Source organism: Uloborus diversus, chromosome 5 (genome assembly GCF_026930045.1).
Source record: "Uloborus diversus isolate 005 chromosome 5, Udiv.v.3.1, whole genome shotgun sequence".
Lineage (NCBI taxonomy): Eukaryota > Metazoa > Arthropoda > Arachnida > Araneae > Uloboridae > Uloborus > Uloborus diversus.
This window is the reverse complement of record NC_072735.1, coordinates 145,995,435-146,019,037: the sequence shown is the minus strand read 5'-3', so window position 1 is coordinate 146,019,037 and position 23,603 is coordinate 145,995,435. Positions and strand designations below refer to the sequence as shown.

The 23,603-nt window shown below is 33.3% G+C and overlaps 1 protein-coding gene across 1 annotated transcript in view; it reads left to right on the top strand.

Moving 5' to 3' along the window:
- Window positions 1-361: 361 nt before the first annotated feature.
- Window positions 362-23,603, top strand: part of LOC129223181 (uncharacterized) — a 50,250-nt gene continuing 27,008 nt past the window's right edge. Inside the window, exons 1-3 of the mRNA XM_054857747.1 lie at window positions 362-430; window positions 16,262-16,360; window positions 21,967-22,084. Of these exons, the coding sequence (XP_054713722.1) occupies window positions 362-430; window positions 16,262-16,360; window positions 21,967-22,084 (286 nt within the window). The remainder of the gene's footprint in view (window positions 431-16,261; window positions 16,361-21,966; window positions 22,085-23,603) is intronic.

The window sequence follows — 23,603 nt, the reverse complement described above, 5'->3', positions numbered from 1 at the left end:
AGATTTCTATAAGCTTATGAACAATTCTGTATTTGGCAAGACAATGGAAAATATAAGGAAAAGAGTTGATATAAAATTATGTTGCAATGCTAAAAAAGCTGAAAAATTAATATCAAAACCAAACTTTAAAGATAGGACTATATTTGCTGAAAACTTGACTGCAATTCATATGAATAAAACCAAAGTATATTTTAACAAACCAATTTATGTTGGCTTGAGTATTTTAGATTTATCTAAACAATTGATGTTTGATTTTCATTATAAAGTTATGAAAACAAAATATGATAAGAGTTTAAAACTATTGTATCAAGATACTGATTCATATATTTATGAAATCAAGACTGATAATTTTTACAGCGACATGAAAGATATGATTGATCATTTTGATACATCAGATTACAAAGAAAATAATGAATATGGCATACCTAGAGTAAATAAAAAGGTACTTGGTAAAATGAAAGATGAAAATAATGGTAAGATAATGACAGAATTTGTGGGATTAAGAGCTAAAATGTATGCTTTAAAAGTAGAAGATAAAGTGATTAAAAAATCAAAAGGTGTAAAGAAAATTGTGGTAAAGAACAGAATTTCATTTGAAGATTATAAAGACTGCTTGTTTAACAAGGTAAAGAAATATAGAGCAATGAATCTGATTCGAAGCCACAAACATGAAATATATTCAGTTCAAGTAAACAAAATAGCTCTGTCACCTGATGATGATAAGAGGCATATACTAGAAGATGGAATAAATACTCTAGCTCTAGGACACTACAAAATAACATGAATCTAAAGCCTGGAACGTTTTAGATGAGCCCTTGGATTATAAAAGATATCTGCCATCAATCATTATATTTTAAAAAATGATTGTATATAAATGGAGGCTATAGGTGATCTAAAATGCTTAGAGACCACTGATAAAATTCAGGATCTTGCAAGTCTATGTGAAGATTTAATGCATCTTAACAAACAATATTGTAATTCAGAATTGGATAGATTAATATCCAAATATCTAAAAAAAATGTATAATTATATGTTTCAGGTAGACAATTATACTATTCGCCAAATAGGCTTAGATTTGTTGGAAAAAATTCCTTATCCTTATAAATCTGATTAAAATTTTAACACTAATAAATGGATATCAATTGGGACAAGGTTTCAAAAGAGGATTCTTTATCAGAAGATCTTATGCGACGGTTTTCTGAAGCATCAAACTGGTCGCTAGCCTCTCGATATCAAAAGATGTCCGAACCCTTTATACTTGAATTTAGAGATAAAGTAGACTGGATTAATATTAGTGCGTATCAAATACTTTCAGAAAAATTTATTATGGAAAATAAAGATTTAGTTGATTGGAGTATTATCTCTCGATATCAAAGGTTATCGGAAAGATTTCTAACAATGTTTGCACACAAACTTGATTGGAATAAAGTATCTCAGTTTCAAATATTAAGCGATAAGTTTCTTGTGGATAATGTTGGAAAACTAAATATGGCTTTGGTCTCTAGATATCAAAAAATATCAGAACATACTATCGAAAAACTTGATGATGTTGTGGATTGGAACAACATTTTTAAATATCAGAATTTATCTAAACCATTTGTTACTAAACATATTGATAAAATAGACGATTGTAATGTTATGATGAATCTAGAACTCTCTGAAGAAATTATAAATATGATATATAAGCGTCAGATTTTAAAGCTGTTAGCTAAGATTTGTTCAAAGATGTAAATGGTGTTTTTCAATTTTCATTATCTTTTTAAAAGCCTCGTTTTTCAGCATTAAATTGTTGGAAAACGAGGCTTTTTTCACGCATTTCCCTCGTTTTTGGACAAAAAAAAATTGTTGATTTTAAAGGGTTTTATGCTGTTTTTTGCATGTTTTTTTGCATTTTTGGTCCATAAATCAATGAATTTGTGTGAAAATTGATGATTTGGTCATTTCCCTAAAAGCGCGCTAGAACCCTTCTTTCTCTACTACTCGGGCGATTGCGCTACCCCCCCTTTTTAGCTGTTGACACCAAAATAAAATCAGCTTTTATACCCACTAATGGCTACTTGCCGATAAATTTTTCTTTCATTCCGTTCATTATTTCTTGGGCTACAGCAGTCACAATTGACGACAAAAAACGTTCTATAGCTCAAACCCCCGTTTGAGTTATTGACACCAAAATTGAATCAGCACCTGTTCCTGTTACTGGCAACATATGAACCAAATTTTGTTTGATTCCGCCAGTTACTTCCTGAGGAATAGCAATCACGCGTAACTTAAAAAACGTCCCATTGCTCCACCCCCCTTGGAGGAATTCGCGCCAAAAACCAATGGGCACAAGTTCACATAGGGGCACATATGTGTACCAAATTTCGTTCGATTTCATGCGGTAGTTTTTGCTGTAGAGCGGCCACAAAAAACTGGTCACACACAGACGTGACACACACACATACACACACACAGACAGACAGACATTTTCCAAAAATAGTCGAAATGGATTCAGCACACCTCAAAACGTTCGAATTCGTCAAAATTCGAAATTCGAAAATTTGCACGAATCCAATACTTTCTTCTATATATTAGATATAGAAGAAAGTAAAAACCACAAAATTTGACTCCACCTTCCCACCTTTAACTTCCCTCCCCCCCCCCCTCCCAGCGTCGGGGACTTTCAGTCGTATTTACTTATTAATTACTGCTAACAAATTTCTTACTGAGGAAATGCTGGATTTCTGCACTTCCTCAATTCATTCTGCATAAAGTTTATGCAGAATGAATAAAACGTTTAAAACGTAGTTCTGCAAATCTTCTTCCGATTTCTTGGTAAGGGGCTGTTTATAAATGATGTTACACATTTTCTCAACATTTTGACACCCTCCCCAATTGTCACAAAGTACTTTTCATAAACTAATTTCTATAAACATATTCGTATTAAAAAATGCTTGATGTCACACTTCTTACTCTTCCCCTCCCCCCCCCCCCCCGCCCTCAACACTTAAACATCATTTGAGTAGTAGTAAACCACAAATACTTCTTTATTCTCCATCAGGATTGTCGAATTCATTGAAGAAAGAGGAAGTGCGCGATCCTTTCGAGTTGGTTTGAAATTTGTGAGTGGCAAATGTTCCATTTTTTGCTATGAAAGTGCGTGTTTGAAATTCTGTAACTTTTGATTGGTTGAATAAAATATAACAAAGTAGCATATCAAATTGAAGGAAATTTAAAGCTCTACAACTTTGTCATTGACAATTTTCATTATTACTGATCCTTGGAGACACTAGGATCAAATTTTTTGACAAAAAGAGAGAATTTTTCCGAAAATCATCGATTTTTCATAACAAATACCCGGAAAATTATTAGAAATTCGACACATATGTGTAAACACAGTTTCATAGTAAATTTATTTAGCTTCAATTTTTATTTTAAACGCAGTTTCCACCGTTTCCAACATTTTCTCGAAAAACCCAAAATTTTCTTCCCCCCTCCCTCCTACCTTTAAACTCACCCCCCAGGGTCGAGTACTTTTAGTATGTTGACTTACTAACTACCCCTAACAATATTCTGAAGTCAAAAATTATCGCATATTCCTTGCGTCCGCTACACCCTTGTTTTGAGCACTCATTGACTGGACTAACTCTCTAGTTTATCTTTTACTATCTTGTAGTGATCTTCCTATAATAATCCTGTACACAAAAAAATTGATTTTATAAAATGGGTGCAGAAAAATGATTTTTTTTTGGCAACTGTATTAGTAAACTTAATTACCTGGCAAGAAAATTGGAGCAAATTTTCTGATAATTTTTAATTAAAATGCAAAAACATCAACGTCGAAAAAACATCGAAGCCAAAACATCGATGGTCCAAAAACATTGAAAGTAAAACATCGATGTTAAAAACATCGATTTTTCCAAAACATCGACATCGATGTCGCACCCCTACTTCCAAGCATTCCAAGCTACATAAAATAAACAACCCTACAGGCAAAGAGGAAGCCGTCATTAATGACTTCGCTCCTATGCCTTTACTCATTGTCTTAAGGTAATTAGCATACTGTTATCAAGATTTCAAGAAAAAATCCTTGTTTAAATTAATACTGAAAAAATCTTAAAAGTTATCTCTGGACGTTTTTGATTTAATTGCTAAAATAGAATTTTGACTGAAAAATCTTTTTTTTTTTTTTTTTTTTGGCCATGGCATTATTTGCTGTCACTTCAGATTACACAAAGGTTTTTTTTTTTTTTTTTTTTTTTTTTGTTTTTTGCTTCAAGACTTTGAAACTCTTTTATTTTAAAACCATATACATATACATTTTGAAATTAATAATTGCTTTTAAATTTCATTGTTGTTTGTTACTAAAGTAATCTAAGATTTTTTTTTTCGACAACTAATGAAATCAATTGAAATTGAGTTGTGTACATACATTAAAGATTTTTATTATTTTTTAATAGTTAAAATGCTGTATTCATTCATTAAAACCTATGTTCTTGATTAGAGAATAGCTCAATATGACTGGTTGTTTAAGATTTCAATTTGTTTTACATAAATATGTCTATTCTGCCGTGTGCAAGTAAAGGGCAGTAACTGCATATTTTTTATTTTATTTTATTTTATTTTATTTTTTTCATTTTTGTGAACTATTGTACGTTATCTTTATTGTACTTACTCGTTTATTTGGTGTCCGCTGAAAAAGAGGCGCAAAAAAGACGTCTAATTACAACATTTTTCAATTGTTAGTACTGAATCCTCCACACATTTCTTCAAATATCTCGAAAACTATTTTCTGCAGATACTACCGTTTACCTGCACACGGCAGGATTATTTACATATGTAAAACTACATTACTTCTATACTTTAATTATCACTTGTTATTCTTGCAGCAACATTTATACTGCTTGAAAATTCAGTTCAAGATTATTTCCATTATTTTTTTTATATTTTTATCATGATTAGATATCTCTTTAAGAGTGGTTTTAATAATTTCTTAGAATTTTTAATGATAGCTGATTATTGGAAGTAAACTATTTGTTTTAAATTTCCTACACTATTTCTCTGTTGATAATTTAATATACAGTATACTCCCGATTATCCGTGTGCGGATTATCCGTGCATCATTTCGGAATCACACTTTTTTAAAGCCTCTTTCAAGTGCTAAAATCAAGGTAATACGAAGCATACCCTACTATCCGTGCACAGAGGTCAAATCGGACGCGTGTCCTACCCTCATGTGTTCTATTGTTGCATTGTCCATTAGGGGTCATCCAAGAGTCATTGGATGAAGAATCATCTTCGATTGCCGAAGATAATATCCATAACATCACTGAGGAAGTTAAGGAAATCGAAGGTTTCGAATCAGTTGACGCTGAAAATGTCGGAGAGTGGTTTAAAAGCGACGAATGTGAATCAGGATTTCAATGTCTAACTAACGAAAATATCATTGAACTTGTTACTGAATCAAACGCAAGTGATGATACCGAAAACGAAGATAAACGTGGAGAAAATACAATTTCACATTCTACTATTCTACAATCTGTAGAACATTTATTGGATTACATGAGTTAAAGAGGTTACGATCACGGAGAAATAATTGCAGTAAGAAAAAAAATGTATCACCGATTTTTTTCAAGCAATAAATTTCGAAGAAAAGTTCTTGGTTTGTGTGAGTATATATATATTATTTAGAATATATATTATTTAGTTAGTGTAATATATATATTATTTAGTTTTTTTCTAATTTCGACCTTAAATAGTTACCCTGCATATTCCTTAAAGGATTTTTCGGATTATCCGTGTTTTTCGATTATCTGTGCTGCGCAGACCCGGTGATTAGCACGGATAATCGGGAGTGTACGGTACAATTTTTACCAAAAAAAAAGAGCATCTTTTCAAAGTATATTCTAGAGAAGTACCGAGTAGCACTTTGGCCGAGTAGCTGAGTTACCGAATTTTGAACTCATTGGAATAGTAGTATAGACCTCCATGTACAAATAATAGTTTTTACAAACAAAATTCCAGCTGAAATTTAACTACGCATTATTTAAAAGATTTTGCTTTGTGTCAATAATTTTACAAATAAGTTTTTTTTTCTTAGGTAAAAAAGAAATAAATACATAAAAGGTAGGATTAATCCAGGTGGAATTAAAGCAAATTATATCAATCTATACTTCTAGTCCGCCAAACGTAAATAATTTTCAAAAGCAAATGAAACAAGGTTCAAAAGCACAAATGTGCAGCACTGCAGACACGTGTTTCTGCATTGCAATGAACATCTTTTTCAGTGCATAAAATGTGAGCTAATGAATGTAAAAAAATCCTACTTTTGTCGGATGTTTTTAAATCCATAAGCTCACATTTTGTGTATTGAAAAAAGCATTTCTTGTAATGCCAAAACACGTGTCTGCAGTGTTGAAGCGCATTTGTGATTTTAACAGTTTTATTTTTTAAGAAAAGGTATTTATATGTTTCTTATAAATAATTTTGTTTGTGGCAATAACATAAAAATTTCATATTTTCTGCACTTACCTTTTTTGCCCCATTTTTATTTAATAAATAAGTTTCATTAATTGCGGGGCATTAAAATATAAAATTTTCCCCATTGAAGCATAACAAACTTCATTCTTCTCAAATTTTGAATTTTACTTGTAAATTTGAATTGTATAATGATTGCAGTATATTATATGCTTGCACTTTTTTATTAATTGTGAAATCTGCTTTGAACAATATTCAATTTTTTACAACTACTCGGTATTGGCCGAGTACCTGATCAAAATTTGGCGGAGTACCGAGTAGTTACCGAGTACTTGGTATGTCCTCTAAGTATATTTTTAATTAACAGCTTAAACCGTTCTAAACACTGTATTTTATTTAATACGCAATGCTTTTCAGGTAAGGCAAAGAAAAGAAACCAAACGTCATTGGTAACGTAAATTAGGGAAAATTTGGTGAACTTAATCAGGTAAAAGTCAGGGAACTTTTTTTTCCAATTCCTGTTGCCACCCTGTATAAGCCGGCGACATTTTTGGAAGCATTTCTTTCAAAAATGCAAATTTTATTTTAAAGTTTTCGGCTCATAGCACATAAAGTTTACTGTCAAAACCGTTACTAAACTTTCGGAATATTTGACAGCATTCAAGAAAAGCATAATAATAAAATTTGAAATTAAAATATTGAAAATTTGTTGAAGTATGAACGTTTAAAAGCAGTTGAGTATTCACTGCGCATAGCGCAAAAGATATCAATTGATAACCTTCATAAACCAAAACCCAGATAGATTCTACACCCTCGTGATAAAATTCCAGCTCGATATCTTAAAAATTCAAAAAGTTAACAGCGATTTAATAAGCCGAATTTCAATAATTCTTGGACAGGCGACGAATCGTAACGGGTCGTTCGCAAACTGTAACACTTGCCTGCCGTCTCATTCAAAGTGATTCGTGATATTTAGGTTCAAACTAGCTGCGTGAACGGCGTTGCACGGGCTACTTAAAAAATGAAAGAGATGTCAAATGGATCTTTTTGTATTACTGACATCAGTTTCTAAAGCGCTAATAAATACGCGTAATGGAAATTTTGCAAAACACCAGTAGAGCATATGTTTGGCAAAAATCTCTTTAACGTTAATCATAGTTATCAATGATACAAGTTATGAGTATTTTCAATTGGCACAAAAGATGAAAATATATGCATTATCAACTATAATCTGTGCTTACCTTAAAATGAATTACATCTGATAGACTATATCTGAAATATTTATGTGCTTACAATCAGCTTTTTACACATAAAATGACACACACTTTTTGATTGATTACGTGAAACTAAAACACCAAGACTAAATAAATACCAATAAGCATTGATTTAATACCAAGTCATCAGATTCCAATTTAGCTTTAGTTAAAATCCTTAAAAACAATCTTTTTTGTTCAACTCTGTTTCACGTAAAGAAATCCAAACAATCCTAATTTAACATGTTCTTTTAACGATATAAACTGTATTCCAAAAATAGAAACAGGAAGGAAAAAGAGAGTTATTACAATTCGAAAGCTCACCCATGTGACGGGAAAAAGTCCAACAAAATGTCGCACATCCTAAATGTACCGAAATATGAGGCCGGTGAATGATAAACTTACACTACAATCAATAAACATACCTAAAGAAACAAGTTTCATATGCTGGAAAGAGTTGTTGTTGTTGTCGTGTCCAAAGAAGTGCAGAGTGCGAAAGGTTTAAATGGCTCCAAAAGTCTTAAAAACAAGATCCGCTAATTCTGGAGCCCAATGACTGTAAGAGATTTCATGTGGTGGTGCTCCAAGTTGGAGGAGGGAGCGAATAATGGCCTGGCAATTAAAGACATGGTCCGGAATTAGTTGTGAATAGGGACAGTGCTTGCAGATGGGATAGGATTTAATATTATTTGGTAGAATCTTCATGCCCTTGAAATATCCAGTACGTAGCCTAGCTGCTGGAAAGAGTTAAGAACGTTGAATGTAAAAAATTTAAAAAAGGTACAGACGATAAAATAAAGGCTATGTCCGAATAGGGCAACCAATTTTAAACTAATTTAAAATGAAATTCTAGATGGAAACGTTGTTTTAAGATTTGGACAGCAGCCAAAAAAAATCTCTTTTAAAACAATTCGCAACTCCAGTGCTCGAATACGCTATCTTGCGGTGATTTACAAAACTGCCGAAAAAACTAAAACATTGCCACATTGCTTTCCACGTATGTCTGTTGACGTAAACATAGGTAGTTTGTTCTAAGCATTTATTAACGCAATCGATGTGTCTTAGATTGCTTTCAGCTACAGAAATTGTTTCGTCCCTTAGCAGTATTCTCGAGCTTCTCAAAATAATGTTAGTTTTCCTTATTTCCTTCTAAAAACGTGAGTTGATTGAGAAATGGTGAAAGCGTTAACACCTAGAAAACTCTGGATTAACAAACTTGGATAACGTTATACCAGGTAAAAAATTTTATTGTTTTGTGTGAATTTGTAAGAATATAGGTTTTTTTTTTTTTTTTTAAATCTTAAATTAATTTAACTAACCATATTTTACAGCAGTATTTAGTTGGAATAGACAGTATGCAAAATATTTTCTTGAATATATTATCGTAGAACAAAATGAAAATGTTTAACAGAGGAAGAATTTACTTTATTGCTTTTATTCTCAGCTGAAAGGTGTCGCCAAATTTGTTTAGGGTTATAGTTTTAGTATTGTGCGAGCAAAGTACCCTTGGCGAGATTCCGCATGTTTACCATTCCACCATTTTTAATTTTTATCATGAGTAGAATAAAATGGTAGAAAGATTACAGAATTCGATAAGTAAAAAGAAATAATGGTAGGATCAACTGAAAAGAAAACTACCACCATGTATCCGTGAGAATTTTGTTCAGAATTAGAACTCAGAAATTAGAAACATCGAAATTGAGAGAATTAACTCAGCTGCAAATGCAAAACAATAAGCGTTAGCCAAGCAAGGCAAAGAAGTATCATCTTCTTTTGATGATAATTCGTCATGTCATATTAATTTTTCTAGCATTAACTGTTATTCTTGTCAGGCCACAATTATTATTTAGTTTTATCAAGAATTGATAAATATCAAATTCAACATCGTGGAAATGGCTGCTTAGAACTACGAACTACGTAGTTTGCATTAATATTTTACGTTTAGTAATGCTTCTTGAATTCTCATTTCTTTCTACGTGGGCCAGAATATCAACAAGACTTTGAAAATTAATTTAAAAAGAATAAAGCGAAAACATCATGCATACGAACAAAATTTACTAGGCTTATTAGCATTTTCTTCGTTATCACGTGCATCTGTTCTACCTTTTTCATCCGCCATTAGAAAGTGGCTACAGTGCCCCTATAGTTCTTTCGAGTTGCGATTTATTAGAATTTTATTTGCTCACCCAACAGGAACAGGAAAGAAATAAAAATTCCTGAATAACATAGTAACTACATAGTTTGTACAGTGATGGCAAAAAAAAAAATCTTTACATTTAGTTGCAATTAAAAATTTTACATATTTTTTTCTTGTCGTGATTTTACTTGGCATGTTCCCTTTGGAATTGGCCGAATGCCAAATATTCGGCCACAATCTAAACGAATATTCGATATTCGACTAAATAAATAGAGATCATGCCATGCAATATCATAAAAAGAAATTTGCATGTAAAATTTTTAATTGCTAACCAAATGTAAAGATTTTTTTTGCCAGCACTGTATATAATGTCGACCGGAATGGCCAATATGGTTGCTGGCAGATTTCGCTACTCCAACGAACTATAGTGGGCACTGCAGCCATCGTCTAATGGCGGATGAAAAGGGTAAAACAAACGCACGCCGTAGCGTAAAAAATGCTTATAAGCCTAGTAAATGTTGTTCGTATGCATGATTTTTTCGCTTTATTCTTTTCATATTAATTGTCAAAGCCTTGTGGATATTCTGCCCCACGTAGAAAGAAATGAGAATTCAAGAAGAATTACTAAACGTCAAAAATTAATGCAAATTATTTAGTTCGTAGTTCTAAGCAACCATTTCCACGATGTTGAATTCGATATTTATCAATTCTTGATAAATCAAAATAATAATTGTGGCCTGACAAGAATAACAACTAATGCTAGAAAATTTAATATGACATTACGAATTATTATCAAAAGAAGATGATACTTCTTTGCCTTGCTTGGCTAGCGCTTATTGTTTTGCATTTGTAGCTGAGTTATTTCTCTCAAATTTCCGAATCGGTTAATTTAAAATTTTTCTGTTTCGATGTTTCTAATTTCTGAGTTATGATTTAATTATGTCATGCTATGCAAATCATCAACAAAATTCTCACGGATGTATGGTGGCAGTTTTCTTTTCAGTTGATCTGCCATTATTTCGTTTTACTTCTGTAATCTTTCTACCATTTTATTCCACTCATGATAAAAATTAAAAATGGTTTAACTAACATGCGGAATCTCGCCAAGGGTACTTTGCTCGCACAATACTAAAACTATAACCCTAAACAAATTTGACGAAACCTTTCAGCTGAGAATCCCTCTTACTGCCCCCTGCTAGCCCTCATTGACATAAGTGTAATATTAATATTTTTCGTGACGCAGTTTCTAAGGTTTTTTTTCTTCAAGTATGCTGTTGTTCGCCTTGTTTAGTTCTTTTTATTTATTTTCAAAAGCCAAGAGGTGTGAGAAGCACCCCCTGTCGGTGTTCCTAAACATAAATATGATATTTAAAGTTTTCGTGTTGTATTTTATCCTTTGTTAATGACTTAAATTTTATTTTTAAAACTAGGGGGTGAAAGTGCGTCTCTTACATCTCTTACAGACACTCATAGACATACAAGAAGTTCTGTCTAGAACTATACGAGCCTAGTTTCCCGTATACCCATACTACATTCTAGTACCTGATCAAAATTCTCAAAAATAGCTAAAATCGCAAATTGTTTCAAACATATTTTTTTAATATTTTAAGCTAATTTCTAGGAATAAAATATTCCTCACTCATCTAAAAAAATTAGATGCGTAAAAAATAAAATAAAATAAATAAAAGTAAAATAAAATGAAATAAAATAAAAACGAACAAATAAAATAGCAGCACCTTTTAAACAAATCAGCTAATACACTTTTTTCCATTAAAAAAAATCTTCAACAGCTTTCAAAACGAAAAAATAATAATTAAAATTAATAAGCTCATTAAAATAAATACATCATATCAAAAAAAAATCGTTACTTTTTCCCCTGTTGCCAATAATAATTTTTTAATGAATTAATGCACTTACCAAAATAAATAAAAACAATAAAATGTCAACTTAAAAAAATAATTTTCATTGTCAAAAAAAAAAAAATCGTCTGGCATATTTTTATGTAGAAACATTAAATTAAAAACACCTAAATTAAAACTTTAGCGTGAAAATAAAAACAAGTCATATCAACAATAATTATTTCACTGTTAAAACCATAGCTACGGAGTCGGAGTCAGAGTCAATCTCATTTTGAGATAAAGGAGTCTGAATCGAATATCCAAGAATGTGAGTCAGTCATTTGTCCCCCGTGTATAAATTTTTGCCAAAGCTACGAAGTCAGAGTCGAAGTCGGGGAGTCGGAGTCCGATTAATTGTCGAGCACAGGAGTCGGAGTCATGTGCCCCTAAATTCTCGGAGCCTGGAGTTTGGCGTCAAGAGCTATTTGCAACAACATTTGTTTGAAGTAAATCCGCCTTCAAGTACGGAATCTACATTGACTTTCAGTTTCCCCGTAGGCGCTAATGTTAAGGGATTTGAACTGTTCAAAATTGAACGGAAAATTGTTCAAATCAAAAAGACATTTTATATACAAGTTTTTCATCAAAAAAGCTTTTTCCTACAAAGTTTGTTTGAAGCAAACTCGTTTCACAGTTCGTAATTGCCTTGAATTTCCCCGTAGGCGTTAGTTTTTTTGAACTGTTCAAAATTGAACAAAAAAATTTCAAATCAAAAAGTGAAATGTGGGAATGAGGTGTCCTCGCCGAGATCTTTCGAACAAAAGAAAGTTTGTTCGAATCGAACAATTCATTCAAAAGTTATTAGGGGGGGGGACAGACAGACAGACCGACAGACATTTTTCCCCATCTCAATACCCTACTTTCCAATTTTTAATTTTTCGATATTTATTTAATTATTTTATTTATTTTTGACTTTTTTTTGTTTTTCACGATATTTTTAAGATGCGTTAAGCCTGCTTTCATGCTTTTTTCTTCTTTTTCTGACTTTTACTGGGAAAGTAGGCTAAAAAATGAGACTAGTATTTTTCATGCTGTACTTTATGGTTGATCCTTTGTTTAAAATAAGTTGAATTTTAATTGTTTAATATAAATAGTTATTATTTTTTCAATTTTATAAAAGTATGAAATTCATTTAGTTTCATGAATTAACTTTTTTACTTCCTCTTACGAAGTAAAGGAAGTATTGTATTCGCAAAAAAAAAATTTCACCAAAAAATCGGCTTTAATTTACATTTTGCTCGCCTGCAAATGAATATTGAGTTTTTGTTTCAACCCAACCACACGTGGATATATGCCTAAGAACGTATAGACACTCGAAATATCCATTTTGACGATCCCCGAATTAATTACAACCAGTTTTCTCGTGACGGCTGTATGTACGTATGTATGTGCGTATGTGTGTATGTGCGTATGTATCTCGCATAACTCAAGAACGGTATGTCCTAGAGAGTTGAAATTTGGTACGTAGACACATAGTGGGGTCTAGTTGTGCACCTTCCTTTTTGGTTGCATTCGAATGTTCCAAAGGGGGTCTTTTACATCTTTTCTTTGGGGGGGGCGGGAATCATTGTTAATTTCAATGCAAACTCAAGTGGTGTTATAATTTGGCGGACACTTTCCGATAGATCACCAATCTTTTGAACGTCAAGTTTTTTCGACAACTTAGCGACAAAATTAGCGGTTTTTTTTTGTTTGATCTGGTTTTAGTTTGACCTCAATTGGCGCTATTTAGAGAGTTTAATCATTGAATCACATTGGAAAATTAATCTGTATAAAACGGTTTTTTTTTTTTTTTTTTTTTTTTTTTTTGCTTCAGTTCGTAGCAAACTCGGGGTAAAAATATTTAAAGCGCTTTTTTTTCTTATTCCAAGGCACTATTATCATTAAATTGGAGTAAAAGAAAGTCATCAGCTCGTTTAATAAAGGGTGTGCAAGGGCATCATCTTGCACCCCCTGCCAGCTCCCAAGTTGGCCAACCACTTTGGGAAGCGCGTTAGTACCTGAAGAAAAAAAGGCTATGCGTACCACTTCCAATTTCTTTAAGAGTGAAAAAATGCCACTTATGCATGCTTTTCCTTTGCAAGTCTGAGTATTGGAGATTAAAACTATATGACGAGAAAAACGAAAATAGAAATGAAGGTTTTACTGTAAATAAATATTTTCAGAGTCCGTTAATTTACGTATAAAATACAATCGAAAAACTTGAAATTTTTAATAATAATTACTTATTAAACAGTCAATACTTTATATGGCTTATGTATTTGTAATTTTTTCCACGTCATCAATTTATATTAGAATTAGTTCTTGAAAATTTAAACAAAATTAGACTCTTCAGGTGTATTTAAATTAATGTTTATAATAGAAGGCATTTGTTCTCAAGCACCTTCACACCACAGTAAACCAAACCTAAAACGATATCCGATAGTCAAATCGTGTTAATTTTTAAAATTATTGTTGGTGCAAATTTCGAAATTCAATGTAATTGGCTAGGTGATAAGTTCCTTATGTTTTCTTTTCCACATTGCACGGTTCTAATTTATATTTCAGGTTTGTAACAATTAACAGCTGGCAGGGAAATTGAAAAAGGATTTGTGAAAAGGTTTTTTCATTTTCTAGTTTAAGTAGATTAGCATTTTTTATATCATCTTAAAAACCATCAAAGCAGGTACTGACTAAATGCTGTAAAATACACATTCAAATTTTAGATCTAATATAGTTCGGAAATTTTGTGACTTTAGGTAGCAAATGAAATGAATGAAAAATGTGTTAATCTTTATATATATATATATATATATATATATATATATATATATATATATATATATATATATATATATATATATATATATATAGAGAGAGAGAGAGAGAGAGAGAGAGAGAGAGCATACAATAGGAAAATCAAAAGTTTCATCATAAATGAAGATAGATGACCAACTAGGGAGGGAAACATGCATTCTTTTTCCTGTAATCGTAAATTTAAACTATTCGAATGTCTTATACTGCTGTGTAAACGGCAGTATCTACAAAAATGAGTTTTCGAGACATTCGAAGAAATGTGTTTGGATTTAATACTAAGTAACAATAGGAAAATGTTGTAATTAGACGTTTCATTCGCGCTTTTTTCCAGAGGAAACCAAAAAGCAAGCTTGTACAATTAAGCTAAAGTACAATAGATGACAAAAATACAGAAAAATAACGAAAAATTGGGAGTTACTGCCCTTTACCTGCCCACGGCAGTATAGAACATTTACGTATCGGAGAGAGCTGGTTACATCCCATAGCCAATCTTCATTCTTGAGCAGCAAGTACTTTCAGAAGAACCATTGATACAAGCCTGTTGTAGTGACAACTCTAATCCAGAAAAATCCAGTAAAAATATATAATACTCAACTCATGAAACATCGGTTTAGTATGATATCGAATCCGGAACAATATCCATTCATGTATCATAAGGGAACCGTTGTGTATAACATACCAAAACCGAAATTGTACCAAATCCATCAGCATACCAGGACTGGTGTTTTATAAACTGTTATAATTCTGGATTTAATATCATGTCGATACCGGTATTTCATTATTCGTTATGATGTAGGTTTCACAAAATGAAGCTCGAAGCAGTATTAAGCCAGTGTCGTATCCAAACCCACACAATACTAGGTTTTGAATTTTTGTGAGAGTGCCAAATAATGCACTTGTTTTGATTCCGGTTAAGAAAATAGAGAAAGAACAGCATTTTATTGCATTTTTAGATGTAAATGTGTACACTTCAGCGGAATGTGTCTCTTTTTACATCCTGCAGTTCCCTCCCAGTAACTACTAAAATTGAACTCCATTAAGACAAATCTGCTACGAGGAAATTCTGCTTTAAGCTTTGGTTTCCTAGAAACGAAATCACCGAGCTTTGGCGTCGCTACTCGGCGTGACGCTGAAATCAAAGTCAAGTGATTCCGACGTGGCCACTCACGACGACGATTTAGCTCGGGCTCGCATGCGCAGAAGAATCAAGTTTTCCTCTCGGCGATAAGCGACGATGAGGGTCGGCTCCTAGGAAACCAATGCTGTAGAGCGAACACGCCGATCGTCTGCGTCGCTCCTCGCCGAGGCAAAAACTTGATTCTTCTGCGCATGCGTGCCCGAGCTAAAGCGACGTCTCGAATGGCCACGCCGGAATCCACTTGACTTTGATTTCAGCGACACGGCGAGGAGCGACGTCGAAGATCGGCGATTCGCTCCTAGGAAACCAGTGCTTTTCTCCCAACAAACGCTATCGAAATGAAAACGAATTTTCTGTGAAGTCTCGTTTCTGCTTAAAAATAAAGAATAATGATTTTCTTTCAAAACAAGAACGTTATTATTGAAAAAAGTCGAAATCGGTATATATCATAATCTACTTCAAATTTTCGACCTGTTTGCATTTCTATAGCGCCTTAGTATTTATTCTTGAGCCCAAAGCTTCAAGTGAATAGTTATTTTCATGTGGTGAACCTGCTATTCAAATCACTTTTACTTTTTTGCAGGAAGAAACTCGTTTGCTGCCATCTCCATACGAGTCGAACTGCACAGACTATTTACAGACTTGGAGAGAACGCGGTGGTAAAGCTCCTGTAAATCAACTGGTATGAAATTAAATATTGCCACGACTTGCTTGCTTTGCTGCACCCAATAAAGTGTATCTAGATCGGATACATGTCTTGCGACCTTATAACCTAGCCGGATCAAAACTTCTTAAGGTCATATTGACCGACCCAGTTAAACGCCAGTAAGATATCCGGACAGCACATTGTAGCATTTTCATTGGTCAAGGAAATTATTGCTTTGAACGGGATTGTGTCAGGGGTACAGGGGAGGAGATCCTCCCCCGGAGTCGATCTTAGTGCTTTCCAAACTTGAATCAATTTTTTCTGAAAGGGCATAAGTCCAACAAATGTAACTTTTCAGGAATAAAAAAAGTGATTATTTCATTCAGAAATGAACTAAATTCTATGAAAATTTTTATGACTAATCCAGCCAAAAGTAGGATCACCTACTTGTGGTAAACCTCACCTTAAATTAAGTTTCATTTTGTCACTGAAGTTAATTAAAAAACTGTTTTTTAATTTGGACGTATGCCCTTTCTGCAATAAATATCCTGAAAGACAAGTTTAGAGTGATAAAAATGTAAATCAAGTGAATCGGATTTGATTCAAACTGATTTATGATAATGAAAAATAATATGACAAAGTGACAAAAATAATTAGTGAAGTCCGTATTCATAAATTCATTATCTTAAGAAAATACATCTTGTTTTTCCTTTTTCTCTAGTCTTGTTTTAATGAAATAATAAAATGTGGTTTAAAATTTAAAAAAAAAAATACAAAAACTAACAAACTGAGAGAATAAGCAAAAGTTTTACTTGCGTATAAAACTACATTCATATTCATCAAATACATCCTCTATGTAAATCTTTCTTTTTTTTTTTTCTTCTATTCTTTTCTTGTCTAGTTCAGTGTACCAAGTTCGATTTACATATTAGTATGACTGTGTTCAAAATTGCACTGAATAATCATCTTGCTATTTGTTATTTCTTCCAACAATATGAAAATTTTCCCTTTATACTCAATATTGGCAAAGGTAGTTCAACCGACAAGCGTTACTTTGCAATATTCTCTAGAAAACCGTCTATAAAATAGCTAGTCTGAAACCGTTCCTTTGATGTTCTATCGAATATTTAAACATCATGAATATTGATATTGAAAACATTTGTCGCCCGGTAGAATATTTTTCCAAAATCTCAATTTAAGAGATAAGTCTACTTAAAAAATGAAGGGCACCTGTTTTAGCAGTTACAGATTTTATTGTTTTCAACAGATTTTGACGGGGGGGGGGGGGGGGGATGAATCTTGATATAATTTCAGGATTTCACTTACAAGAGATTTGATTTCCCATGATTATAATCTGTCATATCTGTTTAACATTTGCTTTACTATCCCAAAATTCCGGTTGCAAAGGACAAACGAATGTCCTCCCAGAGTAAAGTCATCAGCAATCTTGTTAAATTTTTTCAGAGTTATTTCTAGAAAGTCTCCTGCAGTGTTGTTTTTTATTTTGGCCAGTGTATATCTCACTGAAAGTATACAGTTTTTTCGCAGTTCCTAGAGTAATGTTTATAAACTCCTAGGAAATTAGCGAATTTCATTCTGGTTCGGTGATTTCTAATCCCCCCCCCCCGCCTTAACCCCCCGAACTGACGAACCTACCATTACCGAAATTAAGCTACCTTAAAGGAGTTATTTGTGTTTACTTCATTTCGCCAAAAAATCTAGTTCTAGGAACTTGCCATTGCGTCCTACTGTTTCTTCCTTCGAGTTTAGCGCAGAAAGGTCATAAATCGGGACTTACGCCCTTTCTGCACTAAACGAAAAATGTGACCCCTAAATAAAGTGCTTTGTTGCACAAGAATTGACTTCCCTGCTACACTAGTCGATGTCTCTACATACAAATATGGAAAAACCACAGCTAATTCAATTTTGAAAAAAATGTGACTTATGCCTTTTATGCAATAATCGATTCACTTGGAAGGTAGATCGGCAGTAAGTTTAGATTCGAAGTTTAGGTATAGTGCCTAGAAAGAGTAGTGTGCCGACCGGCGTTTTTTTCCCCACGATTCTTGAAGACAAGTCGTATGAAAACCGCTGGATGGCAGTGCGGTCGAGATGTACGTTCAATTTCGCGGTGTTTACATTAGTAGACGCGGGATTTTGTTACAATTTAGTTCCGCGTTTCTCTTTTTTACCTTTATTTCGTGAATATTTCATGAAACAGCGTTTAAGGCTTTTAATGGAGGCATCAAAGTTGAACAATGGAAGAAATAAAGCTTCATCTTGTTTCGTACCAGGGTGCAAAAGTGGGTACAAAACATGCAAGGAAAAGTTACGCTTTTTAAAGCTCCAGCAGATGAAGAAAAACTAAAGTGGAACTGGTTAATTCCCAGGTTAGATAAAGTTTTTGATAAATATTGCTCAATTTGTGCTCTGCATTTCGAAAAACATTTTATTGAAACGCATTTTAAGCATATTATAAATGGTGAGGAAGTTTTGATTCCTCGGGGAAAAACTTTTTTTAAAGATGAGGCAATTCCGACAATTTTTCCAAGTCTGCCAACATACTTTTCTAAAAAATTACCAAAGAAAAGGTCCATCAGGAATTAGGCAGTTAAGAAAAATGTTCCCTGTTTGAAAAAAATAAAACTTGATCTTTCTGCAGATGAAACTGAAATAACCACGTATAAATCTATTATAAATGAAATTGTTCATATTAATTTGCCTAACGAATATTGGGTTTGTATGAAATTTAAAAAATCTCCAAATATTGTAGTTTTTGTATATAATGAAAATTATGTGGAAAATAATATTGACGATAAAAAGATCATTATTGAAGTAGACACAAAGACAAGGATGTTTTCAAAACAAAATTTTACACAATTGACTGAAAATTTGATACTTATATTTTAAGGCAAATGAATTATCAATCGAGATGGCTTAGGGCGCAGTTTGTTGTTGTTTTTAATGCCACTTGGGAGACTCAAGCCCCATTCATGTAACCAGCATGAGTTTAAAGCAGAATGGAGCAACTCCTGAGTCAATGAGGCCCCTAAATGAGAAAGAGCCCGACTTGAGCACGGTATATGGTAGCATCAGCTCTACAGTTTATAGGTCTGGAGAATAGGTTGGAAATCTCCAGCAACGCTACGCCTGGTAACTGTTAGCGAACGACCATTCGACTTTCGGACAAACGGAATCGACGAGCACGTAAGTTATATTAAAAAAAAAAAATTAATTTTAGCCTTTTAAAATCCAGTACGAAATTGATAATTATTTTTGTTATCGTCCCCCGTTATCGAGATAAAAGATATTTAAGTCTCCCGAAATTGTAAGAAAAGTGGCAAATTTAAACACCTGGCGAGGGATTGAAGGTACCAATTTCTCACAGACGATTTCCTCGTCTGCATGTGGCAGGACATCCATATCTACAGAGCGTGAGAAAGATGTCTGTCCCCATCGAAACTCGCTAAATTTGGAACAACGAGACTCGCTTTCCTTAAAATTCCTATAGGTTTTAAAATCTCGCAATTTTTGATCCCCCTCCCCCCATGTAAGGGTACGTAAGATTTTTCACCCCCCCCCCCTATTTTTAAGTAAGATTCCATTTTGTTTTTCAAAATGAGAAAATAACAAATCTTGAAATCGTTTCATCACTGGAATCGTTATTAAATTCACATTATTAAATTTAACTTTTTGCGTAAAGAAATAGTTACTGAAAAGTTAGAATCTAAACTGAATGTTTTTTCGACATTTTTTTTTTGATGTAATATTAATTAAAAATGAAACATGCCATACATAATGCGACTCTTTTATTATATTTTACACTATTCATTCTTTGTAAAACAAATAAAAAAACATCTTATCCTAACACGTTTCTTACCTTCCATACGCAAATGGAACATAATCTCTGCCAAATCACTTGTTGACCGCGCAATTTCTAATGTGAAATATCGACTTGGAAAATATTACGTAAGAATGAGTTTGACCCCCCCCCCCCAAGGTACGTAGAGGCTTTTCCAACCCCCTCCCCCTCGGGACCCTTAAGTATTTAATGAATGGCCCCTTATAGTCTACTATTTTCATTGAAGATAAATTAGCATAAGGTAATTTTATATGCTTCAAAAAATAAATGAACACCCATGTAAGAAATAGCACTTATTACAGAATTTGTCTTTTGCGCAGAAATAAGTTCAATCCGAAAAACGGGGCTTTTAAGCTGCGAAATGAGCATGCAATCGCTGATTTAAAACGAGTCTGATTGAGAAGAATAACGTACTACTCGAGCGCAGCGCCATCTGGTTTTTCCTCATATCTGACCTCACTTTTTCCCCGTCGATCGGCACACTACTCTTTCTAGGCACTATAGTTTAGGCTAGACGAATTCTGCGTAGTTCATCCAGTTCATCTGACTGCGAAGACAAGATGCAAAAACGAAATATTGAATTTCAATTGCCTCTATCTTACAAATTATTAGGCTGGATTGTACTGAATGAAAATAGCAGTCCCTTGTAGAAGTCCGTCTTCAAAGGAACAAAAAAAAATTTCTAATCTCGTGGTTTGAGAGAGTTTGGCTTGCATAGATTGGTAGAGATGACTGGGTTGTTTCACTGACATTGCATGTTGTAAGTATTCGGAAGTTTTCACGGAAATTTCTCTGGAGTTATTGTCCAGATCAATAATATAGGACTTGCTGGGTTTTTTTTTTTGTTTTTTTTTTTTTTTTTGTTTGCTTATATGCCATTCAAAACGCAAACCTGATTTAACCATCCAATCTAGGAACAGCTCTAAATTGTTCTAAAATTGGAAGGTGAAGACATTGCCTAGGCAGCAATTCATGACTTTGGCAATATATAATTTTTATCATCGTTTCTTCCTTTGCACTTTGTCAAGTACGACAACAACAAACCATATCGTTTGTCCCTGAACCAAAACACTCCGCTACAGATTCTTGCCCATCTCTACATAGGTACTTCTCTACAAACGACCTATAATCATTTAGTGTGAAGTCTTATGATTGCCATGTAGCACGAGAGAAGTGGCAGATCTTTACCATGCCGGTTGCCGGAAATCAAGCCCGACTGGTCCAGATGAAAATCAACGGCTCTAAAAACTTGACAGGGGTTACGCCATTATAAATATCCGACGCAATTTTCAGCTATTGCAACTATTTGCGCTCCAACCAGTCAATATAGATGAGGCCATGGCTCTCGCTTTAGTTCCCATGCAGTACTAAAAAAGGAAATAATCGACATATACCTCATTTCCCCCATATTTTATTTTATTTTATTTTTTTTCATTTAATTTCGGAGCTACATTATTATAACAAATTGTACTGCCCTTTCGTGTGTTTTTTTTTTTTTTTTCTGCTGTACTGCATTCAGTGAAAAAATAGCCCAGGAGTAAACAAGCAGTTTGCCACTAAACTATGTTACTTTTGTGGATTTTTTCCTGACACGTATTTGACGATGCCAAACCGCGCATTTTTTGTTTACAAATAGTCTATCTTTCTCGTGAAAGCAATATAGTTCGTTAACATGCTGGAAATCTTGTCGCGATCGGTGTGAAGAGAGTGTTATTTAACTTTTAGTGAAAGTTAATTAAAACTAAATATTTTTCATAGCAAAACTTTTTTCCCCTTCCAGGGTGTTTTTCAGGAATGCCGTGTGAATAAGACCCTTGAATCTGTCAATTGTATTCCCTTGGATATAGACTATCCTCATACGTATAACGTTTGCCGAGCGTGTACTGAAGAATGTCCACGTAAGTACAGTTCCTTACACATACAGCAATCTTTTAAAATAAGCATTTACGAGGGTTATTCAGAAAGTAAGGAACTTTTCCATCTGACGCCGCTAGTTGAGCGCCAATCACGTATATTTTGGTATCTACGTCCTCAGTTTCCCAGTCGGCATCCAGTCATCCCAACGGGAACATCTCTGCTTTTTTTTTTAAGTCAAATTTAAAATGTGCGCTGCAGATGAAATTCCCATCAGTTGAGAGATGCGGTCTGTGATACGGTTTTTGTTGGCACAAAACTTAAAACCTATAAAAATTATCTGCAAGTGGGTGAAGTGTATGGAAACAACGTAATAAATAAAAGTTACATCCGAAAATGTTGCAGTAAGTTTAAAAATGATTGAACTAAGGTTCACAATGAAGGGAGGTTAATGATGGGCGGTTTTCCCTCATTCACCTTATAGTCCCGATATTGCAGCAAGTGATTTTCAAATGTTTCCAAAAATGAAGAACTGGCTAGGAGTACAACGTATTGACGACGACGACGAACTTCGGGTGCGTGTCATTGAATAGCTGAAATCGCTGGAGACAAAACTTTACGACGAAAATATTTCAAAGCTTGTCCACTGCTATGTTAAGTACCTAATATTAACATTAACTGTGTAAAAAAGTAGAATTTTATTCGCTGTTTCAGCTGTATGCAATACATTTTTCCCCCCTTGTGTATAGTTTTTTTTTCTTACTTTCTGAATAGCCTTCGTATAACCTGCTAGCTGAAATATGCAATTTCCATCCGAAAAAACCTAGCATTTCCCAGTTCTTGCGATTTTTAAAACTTGCAATACATAATTTTTTTGGAAAAAAAGAAGAAAAGGTTTTGTATTTCGATATGTTTTATAACTCGTCATGTCTTGATGTTAACCCAGTGGCTGCTTATGCATCATGTAAATACCGGTTCATAGAACAAATATCGAAATTTAAATATTCAGCGTTATTTACGATTTAAACATTTTATTTATAAATTTTTTTTTTTTTTTCGAATTTATTGTTTGAAGCAAGCACTTCAATAACAATTTCGCTGAATTTAAGTATGTACCATTTATTACGTTTTGTTCCTCAATTTTAAGCTTGTAAAACGCTTACGTTCATAGTATAGTGCTTCTTAAAGATAGTGTTTTAATGACTTTTGTGCCTAAAATTTAAAATGGAAAAAAAGGAGGCAATATATACCTCTAAAACTTGATATTGCCAAACAGATGCATGAACCATACATTTAACTCATTTTATTAATTCGCACTCATGCAGAGTGCGGAAAATTCAGCAGAGAGTTTTATGTCAAATGTTACTGTATTAATATACAAAGGTGGTCAAAATTTGAACACGAAAGAGAAATCAAATTGGCTAGATGAGGCCAGAAAATAAATGCATGTAGCTGGAAACCAATGAAGCCTTTTTTATTTATTTATTTTTTTTTTTAAGTACAAAAAAAATCAGAAAATGTGTTTTAAATTAAGACAGCTGTCTTATATGATTTAAATTATAA